Here is a 12,623-nt window from a genome sequence, read left to right on the forward strand (position 1 = left end):
TGCTGTTTGATGATGCAGTACGTGTGTCTGCACAGGGGTTAAGAGATTAGGCTCTGGAGTGACATGGCTCATATCAGCTGCAAGAGTTGGACAGCCATTTAGAGTCTGTTAACCACCATTTCCTCAGCTTTAACATAGTTACAAATATAGTATTTAACATAAAGTGTTTTGAGAATTAAATGAGTAATTTGCATATAAAATACTGGTACAGGTGAAGTTCTCAGTAAATGTTAATGATTATAGTTATTATTACCAGATAAAATATTCCATTTTAGAGACTGAACAGAAAACTGTGGAGGTGTACAGGATGATGACATTGCATCCATTTGGGGTAAAATTGGAGGAAGTTTCTTTAATATAGAAATCCTTAAACTAGAATTTTGACAGGGAGAAATAAGAATTAAAGGTTCGCTTAAAGGTCCAGGAAAGAGATTTATATATTGAAAATAAGAAGTTGGTTAACTGGGAATTTTGTGAGTAACTGTTTTATCAGGGATTAGAGGACATGTTCTGGAAAGGGGTAATTAACATACAGATTTGGGAGAGTTTTATATTCTAAAATGGGAAATTTGAGTTTTCTTCATACTAGAATGAAGAGTGGTTCTTTCACTAGAGTGGTTAGCTATTGAAGATTTCTAGACAGAAGTGTGTCAGTATGTCTACATGAGGGATGTTAATCTGGAACGTAGGAGTTTTAGTTGAAGAAATAGATCCTGGAGGAAGAGTGGTTAGTCTGTCGTTAACCAGGAGACCAGGAATGAGTAATTGAATTAAGTGGTTGGTACTCAAATGGGGAGGAGGAACTATAATGAACTATTGTAAAATACTTTTACAACGTCTTATGGTGGGAGGGAAATGAGGGACGAAGAGTAGAGAAGAGACAAATGACTTGAGAGTTTGAGCTGAGATGATTAAGATAATGATATGCCATTAATATTAGTTTGTAGCGTTTGTATGGAGCTTTCTCTTCTCTGCTGGATACTCTCTGAACCCAGTCTTGCTCATTGTGCTTGAGTGCTCAAGAGCCTGAGCTGCCGTCAGTACAGCCTGTCTGTCCTTCAGTGTAGACAGCTTTCCTCACCGTGGCTGCCAAACCAAACAAAAAGAATGCCCGTCCTGCATTCCGTTTTTCCATTTTGCTATTTCCCGCTAATAAATTAACGTGTATTCATGAAAGCTCAAATACATGTTTACAGGCACACAGATATTATCTCATGGAGACTTAGAAATACACTGTAAGATTAGAAAAGCTATATTCTCATGTATTTTGGATGCTATAGGAAGGGCATGGTTTTGGGCTAGGCTGCCTAGGGCATGCCATTTTATCTATGGCTGAAGGGAGCCTCTTTTTTTTTTTTTTTTTTGGAGCCTCCTTTTCATGTTACCAGTGTTTTCAAGTGAAAGGTGAATTCAGCCTGACCACAGGATTCTGTAGTCAATGAGTACAACTTTGCTGCAATCAGACCACTTTATCTTATTTCTTTAGCAAACTATGGTATAATTAATTTATAAGGTTTACTGAAATCATCTCTCTTTATCAAGTATTAGAAATATTGACATTTTAGGTCTCACAATTTCAAAAATTATTTGAAATTTCATATTAAGTAAATTGGCTCTTAAGTTTTGCTGGTAAAGATCTGCAGTTTAAACCTGTGCAGTTGAACACCTGGGTGGCTCCATCATAAATCAGGTCATGATGCTGGATTGAGTCCTGCCTTGGGAGGGCTTCTCCCTCTGCCTCTGCTTCCTGCTCATGCTTGTGCTCTTTCAAATAAATAAATAAAATCTTAAAAAAAAAACTGCAATTAGTGGGTGACTGAGAATAAGCTTTAGGGGAAAATAATGTTTTTATAATAGAAGTGAATATTTAACTCATATAATTTGCTTTCTAAAATGTTACCTGGCCCTGTGCTTCAGAAAGGATGAGTAGTTTTGTAATAATAATCTTTGTGACCATAATTTTCAACCTTTTAAAAAATTTGTATAATTTAAGATAAGCATGAGATTTCCTTAGATGAACAAGTCTGGTTCAACATCCGTTTACTTAGAACATTACAGTTTGCTTTAAGGATAATGAGAATTAGTGTTCTTAAAAAATGTATGCCTTTTTTTCCTGATCATTAAAACAGTACATTTGTTTTATAAATTTTTTAAAATACAGAAATTGTTCTCAATATTTGATACTTTGAATATATTAGTACATATACTTACAAAATTTAGATTATATCATATCCTGTTATTTAACACTGATCTTCAGTATTTTATCTTATTACCTAGTCCTCAAATCACTAGGTAATAATTGTATGGATATATAATTATTTTGCCATTTTTATATTTAACTTATTTCTAATTTTTACTATTATAATTAATGCTTTGAAGAGGATACTTTTCTATAAATCTTGGATCTGCTCTGAAAGTTTCCTTAGGATAAGTCTAAAGGCAAGGTTATAAAGACAAAGAATGTGCCTATTTTAAAATTACTTGATACATATGGCTAAATGGCTTCTCACAAACATGGCATGGTTTTATACTCTAACCAGCAGTTCTGATAATTGTTTCCCCACACAGTTGAAGATATGAATTAACAGTTCATTACATTTTTGTTAATTTTATAGTTATAAAATGGCATCTTATTATTTTGTCTTAGTAATCTATATTCCCTTTCTCTGTTTATTTTCTTTCCCTTATGACTTGACTTTGACTACAGAATACTGATATCATGTTACGAATATTCAAATAAGTGCATTACATGCTGTGACAAGTAAAGGGCCTGTCAGTGTTTAAATATATTCATATGAGACTAAAAAACTGTAGTATAGCAAAATCATTGTTTAAATGAAAACTTCATAATAACACGTGGAAAGCATTTTTACTGAATGAAATCTAAATGTGCTTAAAGATCGCAGTAATACTCTGAGTTACATTTTGAAATGTGTTACATAAAATCACTATAATGAGACTTTTCTTCTACTAAGTCTTTTATGTTGAAGTATGTCCACTGGCATTTTTCAGTGCGGTCAAGGTAGATTGTTTAAATATTAATTGTAACCCTGTGAAGACTGTGATCGATGATCTCATCCAGAAGTTATTTGATATGCTTGTTCTCTCCTTGAAGAAGTCCATCCAGGGTAAGTACACTTTTTAATTTGCATCTTAACCTAGTTTTATTCATAAAGGTATGTACTTTGATAGTTATGAAGTGTGAATCCCAGTGATGATTAAAATCAACCAACCTAGAATTACGGGTGCTTAAAATGACAATTTTAATAAAGTATGAACCATGTTCACCTCTTGAGAGGTCTAAATGGAAGGCGTTTTTACTGTTTGCAGTAGGATTTAGTATCAGTTTGTTGTTTATGTTACTGAGAAATGTAGGTAATTCTATAATTTTTTTTCTTATTTCTTCAAATTACTACTTTTTTCCAATATACTACATTGTTTCTTTTTCCATTGAACTGAGATGTCTTAACATTACTTAAAACACTGGAGAATTACCAATTTTGAATAAAATTTACTAATTTACATTTTAACTTCCTCAAAATTTTGAGGTATAATATGAAACAACTAAACTTTCAAGACAAGAAATTTCTTTGCTTATTCTGTATTTTAAAATTTCATTGTATGAGCAAATGATAATTTAAGCTTTGGTGTATGTTGTGCAGTGATCAATTCTAACACTCTGATTTTTAAAATGATGCAATGGAATATTTTTGGTGATAATAACATTCTATTTCAATGTTGCCTATTTAGTTCACCTGCATGACATTGACACATTTGTTATGGAAGCTATGGAAGTTTTAACAATTATGCCACAGTCTGTGGAGGAGATAGGCGATGCAAATTTACAATATAGTAAGCTACAAGAACGGAAACCAGAGGTAAGAATTGCAAAGTACAGTTTCCAATTTGTTTCTACTGTAGTGGAGATATTTAAATTAGGTTATATTATGTGACTATTTAGAAATATCATGTCATTCCAGTATTGTAAAGGAGTCCATATAATCTCGTCCAGTTGGTCAGCTCATGGTTAGAATCTTGATTTTAGAAAACAGGTCATGGAACAAATTAAAATAATGGGATCCTAAGAAATTTGATAAAATAGGTTGTTTTTTTTATATGTTATTTCTTCAACTTTTAGATTTTGCCCTTATTCCAAGAAGCTGAAGATAAAAACAGACTTCTACGAACTGTGGCAGGTGGAGGTTTGGAAACAATTAGCAATTTGAAAGCTAAGTGGGATAAATTTGAGTTGATGATGGAAAGTCACCAACTTATGATTAAAGATCAGGTAAGAACCTTTTAGTCATTTTGTTAAAATGGAAACTTGATTTTTTTCTCACTTAAGATTTCTTGCTGATCTTTATTCTATCATCACTCAGGTAAGAATTTTATATATACACATCTGTGGTGCTTCGGTCCCATCGACTGCACCTGCTCTTTGGTATGGGACACTGGGATGCACCTCCTTACTACCTAGGCAGCTGTGTGCTCGGTGCTGCAGCTGACGGTCATTGGCTAAACACTGTTTAATCCTAACAACTTTGTTGATAGTTGTGGTAGAAGCTGCGGATAACATGAATTATTATTTTTTTAATGATGATGCTTGCAGTTTATCTTTTATTACTGAATATTTATGGTCTAATTCTGTGTTTTTAAAATCAAAATTTTATTGTACTTAATAATTGAAAATATCTTTTGAAAAATTGGTATTGTTTTTTCACTTCTAAATAGAAAATGTTGGAAATAAAATGTGAAAGGAAAGCAAGATTTTACTCTGAATTGAATTGTATAAACTCTTACAGATCGAAGTAATGAAAGGAAATGTAAAGTCACGTCTTCAGATATTTTATCAAGAATTGGAAAAATTTAAAGCTCGTTGGGACCAACTAAAGCCTGGTGATGATATTATTGAAACTGGCCAGCAAAACGTTCTTGATACAAGTGCCAAGTTAATAAAAGAGAAAAAAATTGAATTTGATGATCTTGAAGTCATAAGGAAAAAGCTAGTGTAGGTTTTTTAAAATTGGTTGTAGTCATTTTGATTTATACTTGTACATATGTTAAGCCAGTAATGTTCTTATAGATGTTTATCTTAATGTTTTTCCTTATAAACTTCTGTAGTTTTCAAAACAAAACTAGTAAGTGCTCATGGTGCTGCATTCTTAGGAGTCATGGCTGGGTTCTGTCAGGATATTAAAAGCAAATTTCTGCTTAGGCCTAGAAGCATAATAGAAAATTAAATTGAAAAAGTTAAATTAAGGAGTTGGAATACTTGCCTTCTGTGATTTCATTGTATTTAAAAATGGGATATAAAAAGTTAATGAAAATTGCTTTCAGAGACTCTGAGGGGGAAAAATGAACCTAGCAAAATAATGAATTCAAGAAAAAAATAGTTTTATGTTAAAATAAGGTATTAAGTTTATTTTATTTTTTTAAAATATTTTATTTGAGAGAGCGCACCCGCGAGTTGTGGGAGGGGTTGGGGCAGAGGGAGAAGCTGACTCCCTGCTGACGCAGGACTCCATCCCAGGATCCTGGGATCATGACTTAAGCTGAAGGCAGACACTTAATACCTTCTGGGTACCTGGGTAGCTTAGTGGGTTAAGCTTAAGCGTTATTTTAGGTTTGGTCTGTTAAGGCAAATGCATTCATAAGGTAATTGTCTTAATGGGGGAGTGAAGGGTTTAGTATATTTATTAAATGGTGTTATACCCATTAGATGAAGGAGATCTTATATTCTAGAATCTAACCCTTGGATAGTATATTAATGTTTTCTCAGTTAATTCATGAATATATATAATTCTGAGTATTTTTATATGATGTATATGATGCATTTATGTTACCAACTCCACTTTGACTCCTTTAGAAAAATGCACATTTATGAATTTAAAGAGGTGATACTTAAATAGTTATAGTAAAATTCTCATGCAGTCACTCTCCCACTGTCTGCCCCACTGTCAGGTATGTGGGCACAGACAGGGAATGCAGTTAAATAACGTTGATATGTAATAGTTTTTAAAAAAATCTATTGCTATTTCACTGTGTTTCTATAGTGATGATTGCCATCATTTTGGACTAGAAGAGCCCAACTTCTCCTTGGCATATAGCATCTCCAAGGACATTGAGAGCTGTGCACAGACTTGGGTGCTTTATGAAGAGTTTCAGCAGGGCCTTCAGGAAATGGCCAGTGAAGACTGGATTACTTTTCGGTTTGGCTCATAAACACTGTTTAGATTCTTATGCTTTGGTAGTGTGTTTGGAGATGTACATTTTAAGATGTCCCTGGTGTTTTACAGGACTAAGATATATCTGTTGGAGGAGTTCTTGATGACTTGGCATGACAGGTTAAGGAAAGTGGAAGAACATTCGGCTATGACTGTGAAATTGCAGTCAGAAGTTGACAGATACAAAGTAAGACCCTGGCGCTTGTGCTGCTATGCCAGAGTAATGTTTGGGTCTTCCATGCATCTTTTAATTGTGTAGCCCAGTGAGCTGGAATTTTAGTTTTTGTTTTTTAATGATTCCATTACATTCAAAAGATAGGAAATACAGAGTAAACCATAGAAATTATTGGTATTTCTGCTACTCTTTTGAAAAGTTTTAACTAAGAAATTTATGCTTAACATTACAAATTGGAGTGTTTATAACTAGTGCTACTAGTACTACCAAACTGCTAGTGCAATTTAGGATATGGGTCATTTAGTATATTTAGGATATAGGTTGTATCCTAAATAGTAAAAATAGAAATATTTTAGGTCATATTTTAAAATAGATCAAACTACAAAGGGATATTTGCATGTATCCACAGCAATGTGTAACAAAAAATTTTATGCAAATCTATTTGAAAATTTGATTTCAAGGTTATTAAATAAGATAATAGAGCAATCAATATTTTTATAGCTAATCATAAAACAGCAATTTGCATTTTGATAATATATGTTCATGTCTGTATCTGTCTTTTTTTAACAGACTGTAATACCTATTTTGAAGTATGTGAGAGGGGAGCATCTTTCCCCAGATCACTGGCTTGATCTTTTTCGTCTGCTTGGCCTCCCTCGGGGAACTAGCCTGGAAAAACTGCTGTTTGGTGATCTCCTCAGAGTAGCGGATACAATTGTTGCCAAAGCATCAGACCTTAAAGTAAGAATCACTCTTATAAATATCTCCTGGGCAGCCGGGGTGGCTCAGTGGTTTAGCACCACCTTCAGTCCAGGGTGTGGTCCTGGAGACCCAGGATCAAGTCCCACATCAGGCTCCCTGCATGGAGCCTGCTTCTCCCTCTGCCTGTGTCTGTGCCTCTTTCTCTCTCTGTGTCTCTCATGAATAAATAAATAAAATCTTTAAAAAAAAAATCTCCTGTATACGACCTTTATTAACATAGGGTTTTGCTTTGTATTTTATTTACATAAAACAGCAAGTTAAATTTATTTTTCTTTTAATATAGTGACTATGTTCCAGTATTCCATTATTCTCTGTTTAGTAATACATCTGAAGCAGTGTGGGGGTTGAGAAGCATCAGAAACCCCTTCCTTGAGAGAGAGAGAAAAATATGAAATAAAAAACCTTTTTTGGTTTAGAAAGGGTGTCGACTTTAATTAAAAAGCAAACAAATACAAATCATTTTACATGAACTACATTTAAAATCATGGAGTCTTTTGTAAATATAAGTGAAGAGATACCAAAATCCAGAGAGCTGAACCAAGAACCAATTTACTAATCAGGTTTAAAAAAGGTCTGAGGTAAAAGTAAAACTTGTACGGTTCTCAATTCTGTCCTAAGTTGCAGATCTTTTGTACTGCATTCTGCTCTTTGAGCGTAAAAATAACTCTTTCTTGAAAGATTTTATATATTTATTTATTTGAGAGAGCACGTGAGCATCCATACATGGGTGAGTGAGAGAGGGGCAAAGAGAGAGGGAGAGAATCTCAAGCAGACTCCATACTGAGTGCAGAGCCTGATGTGGAGCTCAGTCTTACGACCCTGAGATCATGACCTGAGCCGAAACCAAGAGTCAGATGCTTAATGGACTGTGCCACCTAGGCCCCCAAAGCCAAACTATTTTTGTGTTTTGTGATGGATTCTTATTTTTTTTTTCTTTTTAGAGTAAAAAGCATATGGCAGAACTGTATATATATTTTGACCATGTGAACCTGGATGCTTAGTATCTGATACTTCTTGATATATTAGTAATTCTCTTGAGTTACATGTAAAATATATTCACTTATTAGTTTTTCCTTATTGTGAAAAAACAAAAATATGTCTTATGAACTGGTGTTTTGTGATTTATATATATCATAATGTTGAAATAATATGGATATTTTGTGTTAATTAGGATTTAAATAGTCGGGCACAAGGTGAAGTTACAATCAGAGAAGCTTTACGTGAACTTGATCTTTGGGGAGTTGGAGCAGTATTTACCTTGATTGATTATGAAGACAGCCAAAGTCGAACTATCAAGCTGATTAAAGACTGGAAAGACATAGTAAATCAAGTTGGAGATAATAGATGTCTTCTTCAATCCTTAAAGGATTCTCCTTATTATAAAGGGTTTGAAGATAAAGTGTCAATTTGGGAAAGAAAACTTGCAGAATTAGATGAATACCTACAGAATTTAAACCACATTCAGAGGAAGTGGGTGTATCTGGAACCCATTTTTGGCCGTGGAGCATTGCCGAAAGAACAGACGCGCTTCAACAGAGTTGATGAGGATTTCAGGTAAGCCCAGCGACATCAGACATCCACGTGTGTGGCAGTTTTTTCTTGCATGTCAGGAGGTGCTGAATACGAGCTGTGTAGGTTTACATTATGAGTATTGTCTGTTGGATCCTTCTAAGGAGCTGTTTTCTCTTATTCAGCCATTTACTTCTGAACCAAATTGATTTCTGTCTCTACTTCACAACCTGATGTTAGTTAACAATGATCCTATTGTGATATGAGGGTGATGATAGTAGTACTGGTCTGTACCTGCTATTCCTGAGGTCACCCATTCCTTTCCTTTCATGCCTCATCTTAGTTTGCTGCTGATTAGTATTTACAGAGTTCAGCATTTCCTGTTGGAGAGTTTCTTCCCTTGGCTTTGGAAGGTAGTGTCCCTTGGCCTTCTCAAGTTCCTGGTGCTCAGACCTCCCTCAGCATTTAGGTTTGGGCACTCCCCTGGTGTCAGCCTCTGGTTCTTGTCTCATTATGGGGATGTGTGTGGTGTGGGTGATCGTGGCTGCCTCTTTGTTCTTTTCCACCTGCTGTGGCCTCTTAGCCCATCTGTTTCTTCTGAGCTCCAAATATACTGAGTATCGTCAACGAGTACAGACTAGATTCACGAGTCCATCTCATTACATGAATCTCTTCTCTTTCCCATTCCTTTCTCAGTAACTGGTACTGCCTAACTAATTGTTCAAAGCAGGAGTGTGGTGGATATTTGACCTCCCCCGATGCCTCCAAATCCATGAAGTTACCACAGTGGTTGATTCTAATCTACTTGATCTATTTGAGTCTATCTTTTCTGTCTTTCCTCTTGCCTTTACTCTGAGGTTCAGTGCTTGTCATTCACTCGGGCCATGGCCCGATCCTTTGGCTGGCTTTCATCTTCTCCAGTAAGCTGCATTCACAGTGGCTGGGGTGGTCTATTACAGTGAAGTTTCATTGCTTCTTTGTGTTATTTCCTTAGGTCAGGGTGCAGAGAGGTTTCCTGGTTTCCTATTGATCCAGGGATCAAACCTTGTTTGCTCCTTGTCCACTTCTGTAGCCTTTTTTTTGTGCTGCTGTTTGCTTCATGGACTCCTCCTCTCCTGCTCACTGATGTTTGCTTTTACTCACTGTCCAGATCGCAGCGTTAATCACTTTCTCAAGTAATAGGTTAAGGGTTGCCCAAGCTGCTTTAAAAATACTTCGTGCTTTTCCTCCTTAGCATTTCTCATAATTTTATTTAAAAATTTGAGTAAATATTTAATATCTTTCTCTGTCACTGGACCATTATTTTTTAAGCATTTTTAGAAGCATAATGTTTTGCTGTTATAATAGTGTTACCTCTAGTTCTAAGCAGGCAGAAAAATAAATGTCTCAATATTTCTCTTTCTACTACAATCTGGTAAAATAGAGGTAAAACTTTTTTTTCTTCTGTAGGTCGATAATGGCTGATATCAAGAAAGACAGTAGAGTTACAATGTTAACTACTCATGCAGGAATCAGAAATTCTCTGCTAACAATACTTGATCAGCTTCAAAGATGTCAGAAGTCATTAAATGAGTTTTTGGAGGTATGCTTTTTTAAAAAAAATACTTATATAATAAATTGTAAAGTCCTTTTACTATGTGACTTATTTGAAAAGATAAAGCTAGTCTTGTTTGTATCTGTATCAGGAGAAACGCTCAGCGTTCCCCAGGTTTTATTTCCTTGGTGACGATGACCTACTGGAGGTCCTCGGCCAGTCAACGAGCCCAGCAGTGATTCAGTCTCACCTTAAGAAGCTGTTTGCTGGTAAGAGTTGACATTTCTCTGACACATGCCAGGGACAACATTGGGCTCCAAGGTAGCCTATTGAACAGAGAGTGCATTGTACCCTCCAGAAGAATTCATAGCCTGGTGGAAGCAACTGCCTGCTAAATTGATGGACTTTCAATATGCTGGCCCAGCTGCCTCTGGGGGGGCCCATTAGCTTCATCCTGGGGTATCTCGAAGGTAACATCTAAGGTGGGCTCTGAAGAACTTGTTAGTCTTTGCTAGGAGGAAGATGTGAGGGCAGAAGGAACTGGCCATGGAGTGAGGGAGAACAGGCCTCTTCATGGTGGAGTGTAAAGTTTTCTGCATGACGTCCTCATGGAGGGTTAGCACTCTGCTATAAAAATAACGATGACTGTTTTCTCAGCGTGTGCCATTTGTTGGAAAACGGCTATATTTTTCAAATAAGTCAAATTTTCATCATCTACCATCAGGGATCTGCAGACTGCAGGCCTGACCTGGCTCACTGCCTGACTTTCTGACACAGTTTTGTTGGAATACACCATGCCTGTGTGTCTAGAGCTGCTCTCGTGCTCCTGCAGAGCTGAGTCATTGACATGGAGACCATATGGCCTGAAAAAGGCTAATGTATTGACTTTCTGGTGCTTTACACGTATTTACTAACCATTCTATGTAGTTTTCGGGTCCTTTGTAGCTGTGATTTGGGCTGTGGGAGGCAGCAGCGAGAGCTTTTCGGATCAGCAGGCTTGCATTCAAACTGCCTCCAGAATGGGAGAAGATATTTGCAAATGACGTATCAGATAAAGGGCTAGTTTCCAAAATCTATAAAGAACTTATTAAACTCAACACCAAAGAAACAATCCATTCATGAAATGGACAAAAGACATGAACAGAAATCTCAGAGGAAGACGTAGACATGGCCAACAAGCACATGAGAAAATGCTCTGCATCACTTGCCATCAGGGAAATACAAATCAAAACCACAATGAGATACCATCTCACACCAGTGAGAATGGGGAAATTAACAAGGCAGGAAACCACAAATGTTGGAGAGGATGTGGAGAAAGGGGAACCCTCTTGCACTGTTGGTGGGAATGTGAAGTGGTGCAGCCACTCTGGAAAACTGTGTGCAGGTTCCTCAAAGAGTTAAAAATAGACCTGCCCTATGACCCAGCAATTGCACTGTTGGGGATTTACCCCAAAGATTCAGATGCAATGAAATGCCGGGACACCTGCACCCTGATGTTTCTAGCAGCAATGTCCACAATAGCCAGACTGTGGAAGGGGCCTCGATGTCCATCGAAAGATGAATGGATAAAAATGATGTGGTCTGTGTATACAATGGAATATTACTCAGCCATTAGAAACGACAAATATCCACCATTTGCTTCAACGTGGATGGAACTGGAGGGTATTATGCTGAGTGAAATGAGTCGATCAGAGAAGGACAAACATTATATGTTCTCATTCATTTGGGGAATATAAATAATAGTGAAAGGGAATAGAAGGGAAGGGAGAAGAAATGGGTAGGAAATAGCAGAAAGGGAGACAGAACATAAAGACTCCTAACTCTGGGAAATGAACTAGGGGTGGTGGAAGGAGAGGAGGGCGGGGGGCGGGGGTGACTGGGTGACGGGCACTGAGGGGGGCACTTGATGGGATGAGCACTGGGTGTTATTCTGTATGTTGGCAAATTGAACACCAATAAAAAAATAAATTTATTATTAAAAAAAAAACACACACAAAAGAACCAAAAACAAAAAAAAAAACCTGCCTCTGTAAGTCATTACTGATTTACCTCTCTGAAGTTTAGTTTCCTCCTTTAAATTGGGTATAATAACTTAAAGGATTTTTGTGAAGATCAAAATTGGGTAGTGTATTAAAGTATTTTTGCATACCATAAAATGAAGTGCACATCTGGGGAAGGGAAATTCATCTGCTGTCCCCCTTCTTCCTGCCTTCTGTCTCGTTAGGGGAATCATCAGTGTGTGTTGTGAGGCACTCATTTGTGTCTGGCCTTAGTTTTGCTCATCATCATGTTTTTGAGGTACCTACAGCTACATTTTATGCCTTTTTCTTGCTGAGTAGTATTCTGTTGTTTGAATAGACCAGTTTATTCACTCACTTGCTGTTGGGCATTTGGGTTGTTTTCAATTTTTGACTAGGAA

General features: G+C 36.4%; 1 protein-coding gene across 3 annotated transcripts in view; it reads left to right on the top strand.

The window, feature by feature from the left end:
- Nucleotides 1-12,623, top strand: part of DYNC2H1 (dynein cytoplasmic 2 heavy chain 1) — a 341,276-nt gene that overhangs the window by 35,681 nt on the left and 292,972 nt on the right. For all 3 annotated transcript variants that reach the window (XM_055305872.1, XM_055305873.1, XM_055305874.1), the window contains exons 19-28: nucleotides 3,013-3,128; nucleotides 3,751-3,878; nucleotides 4,139-4,288; nucleotides 4,803-5,008; nucleotides 6,054-6,209; nucleotides 6,297-6,411; nucleotides 6,970-7,140; nucleotides 8,333-8,715; nucleotides 10,120-10,252; nucleotides 10,356-10,473. In XM_055305872.1, the coding sequence (XP_055161847.1) occupies nucleotides 3,013-3,128; nucleotides 3,751-3,878; nucleotides 4,139-4,288; nucleotides 4,803-5,008; nucleotides 6,054-6,209; nucleotides 6,297-6,411; nucleotides 6,970-7,140; nucleotides 8,333-8,715; nucleotides 10,120-10,252; nucleotides 10,356-10,473 (1,676 nt within the window). The remainder of the gene's footprint in view (nucleotides 1-3,012; nucleotides 3,129-3,750; nucleotides 3,879-4,138; nucleotides 4,289-4,802; nucleotides 5,009-6,053; nucleotides 6,210-6,296; nucleotides 6,412-6,969; nucleotides 7,141-8,332; nucleotides 8,716-10,119; nucleotides 10,253-10,355; nucleotides 10,474-12,623) is intronic.

Source organism: Nyctereutes procyonoides, unplaced genomic scaffold (assembly GCF_905146905.1).
Source record: "Nyctereutes procyonoides isolate TBG_1078 unplaced genomic scaffold, NYPRO_anot_genome, whole genome shotgun sequence".
Lineage (NCBI taxonomy): Eukaryota > Metazoa > Chordata > Mammalia > Carnivora > Canidae > Nyctereutes > Nyctereutes procyonoides.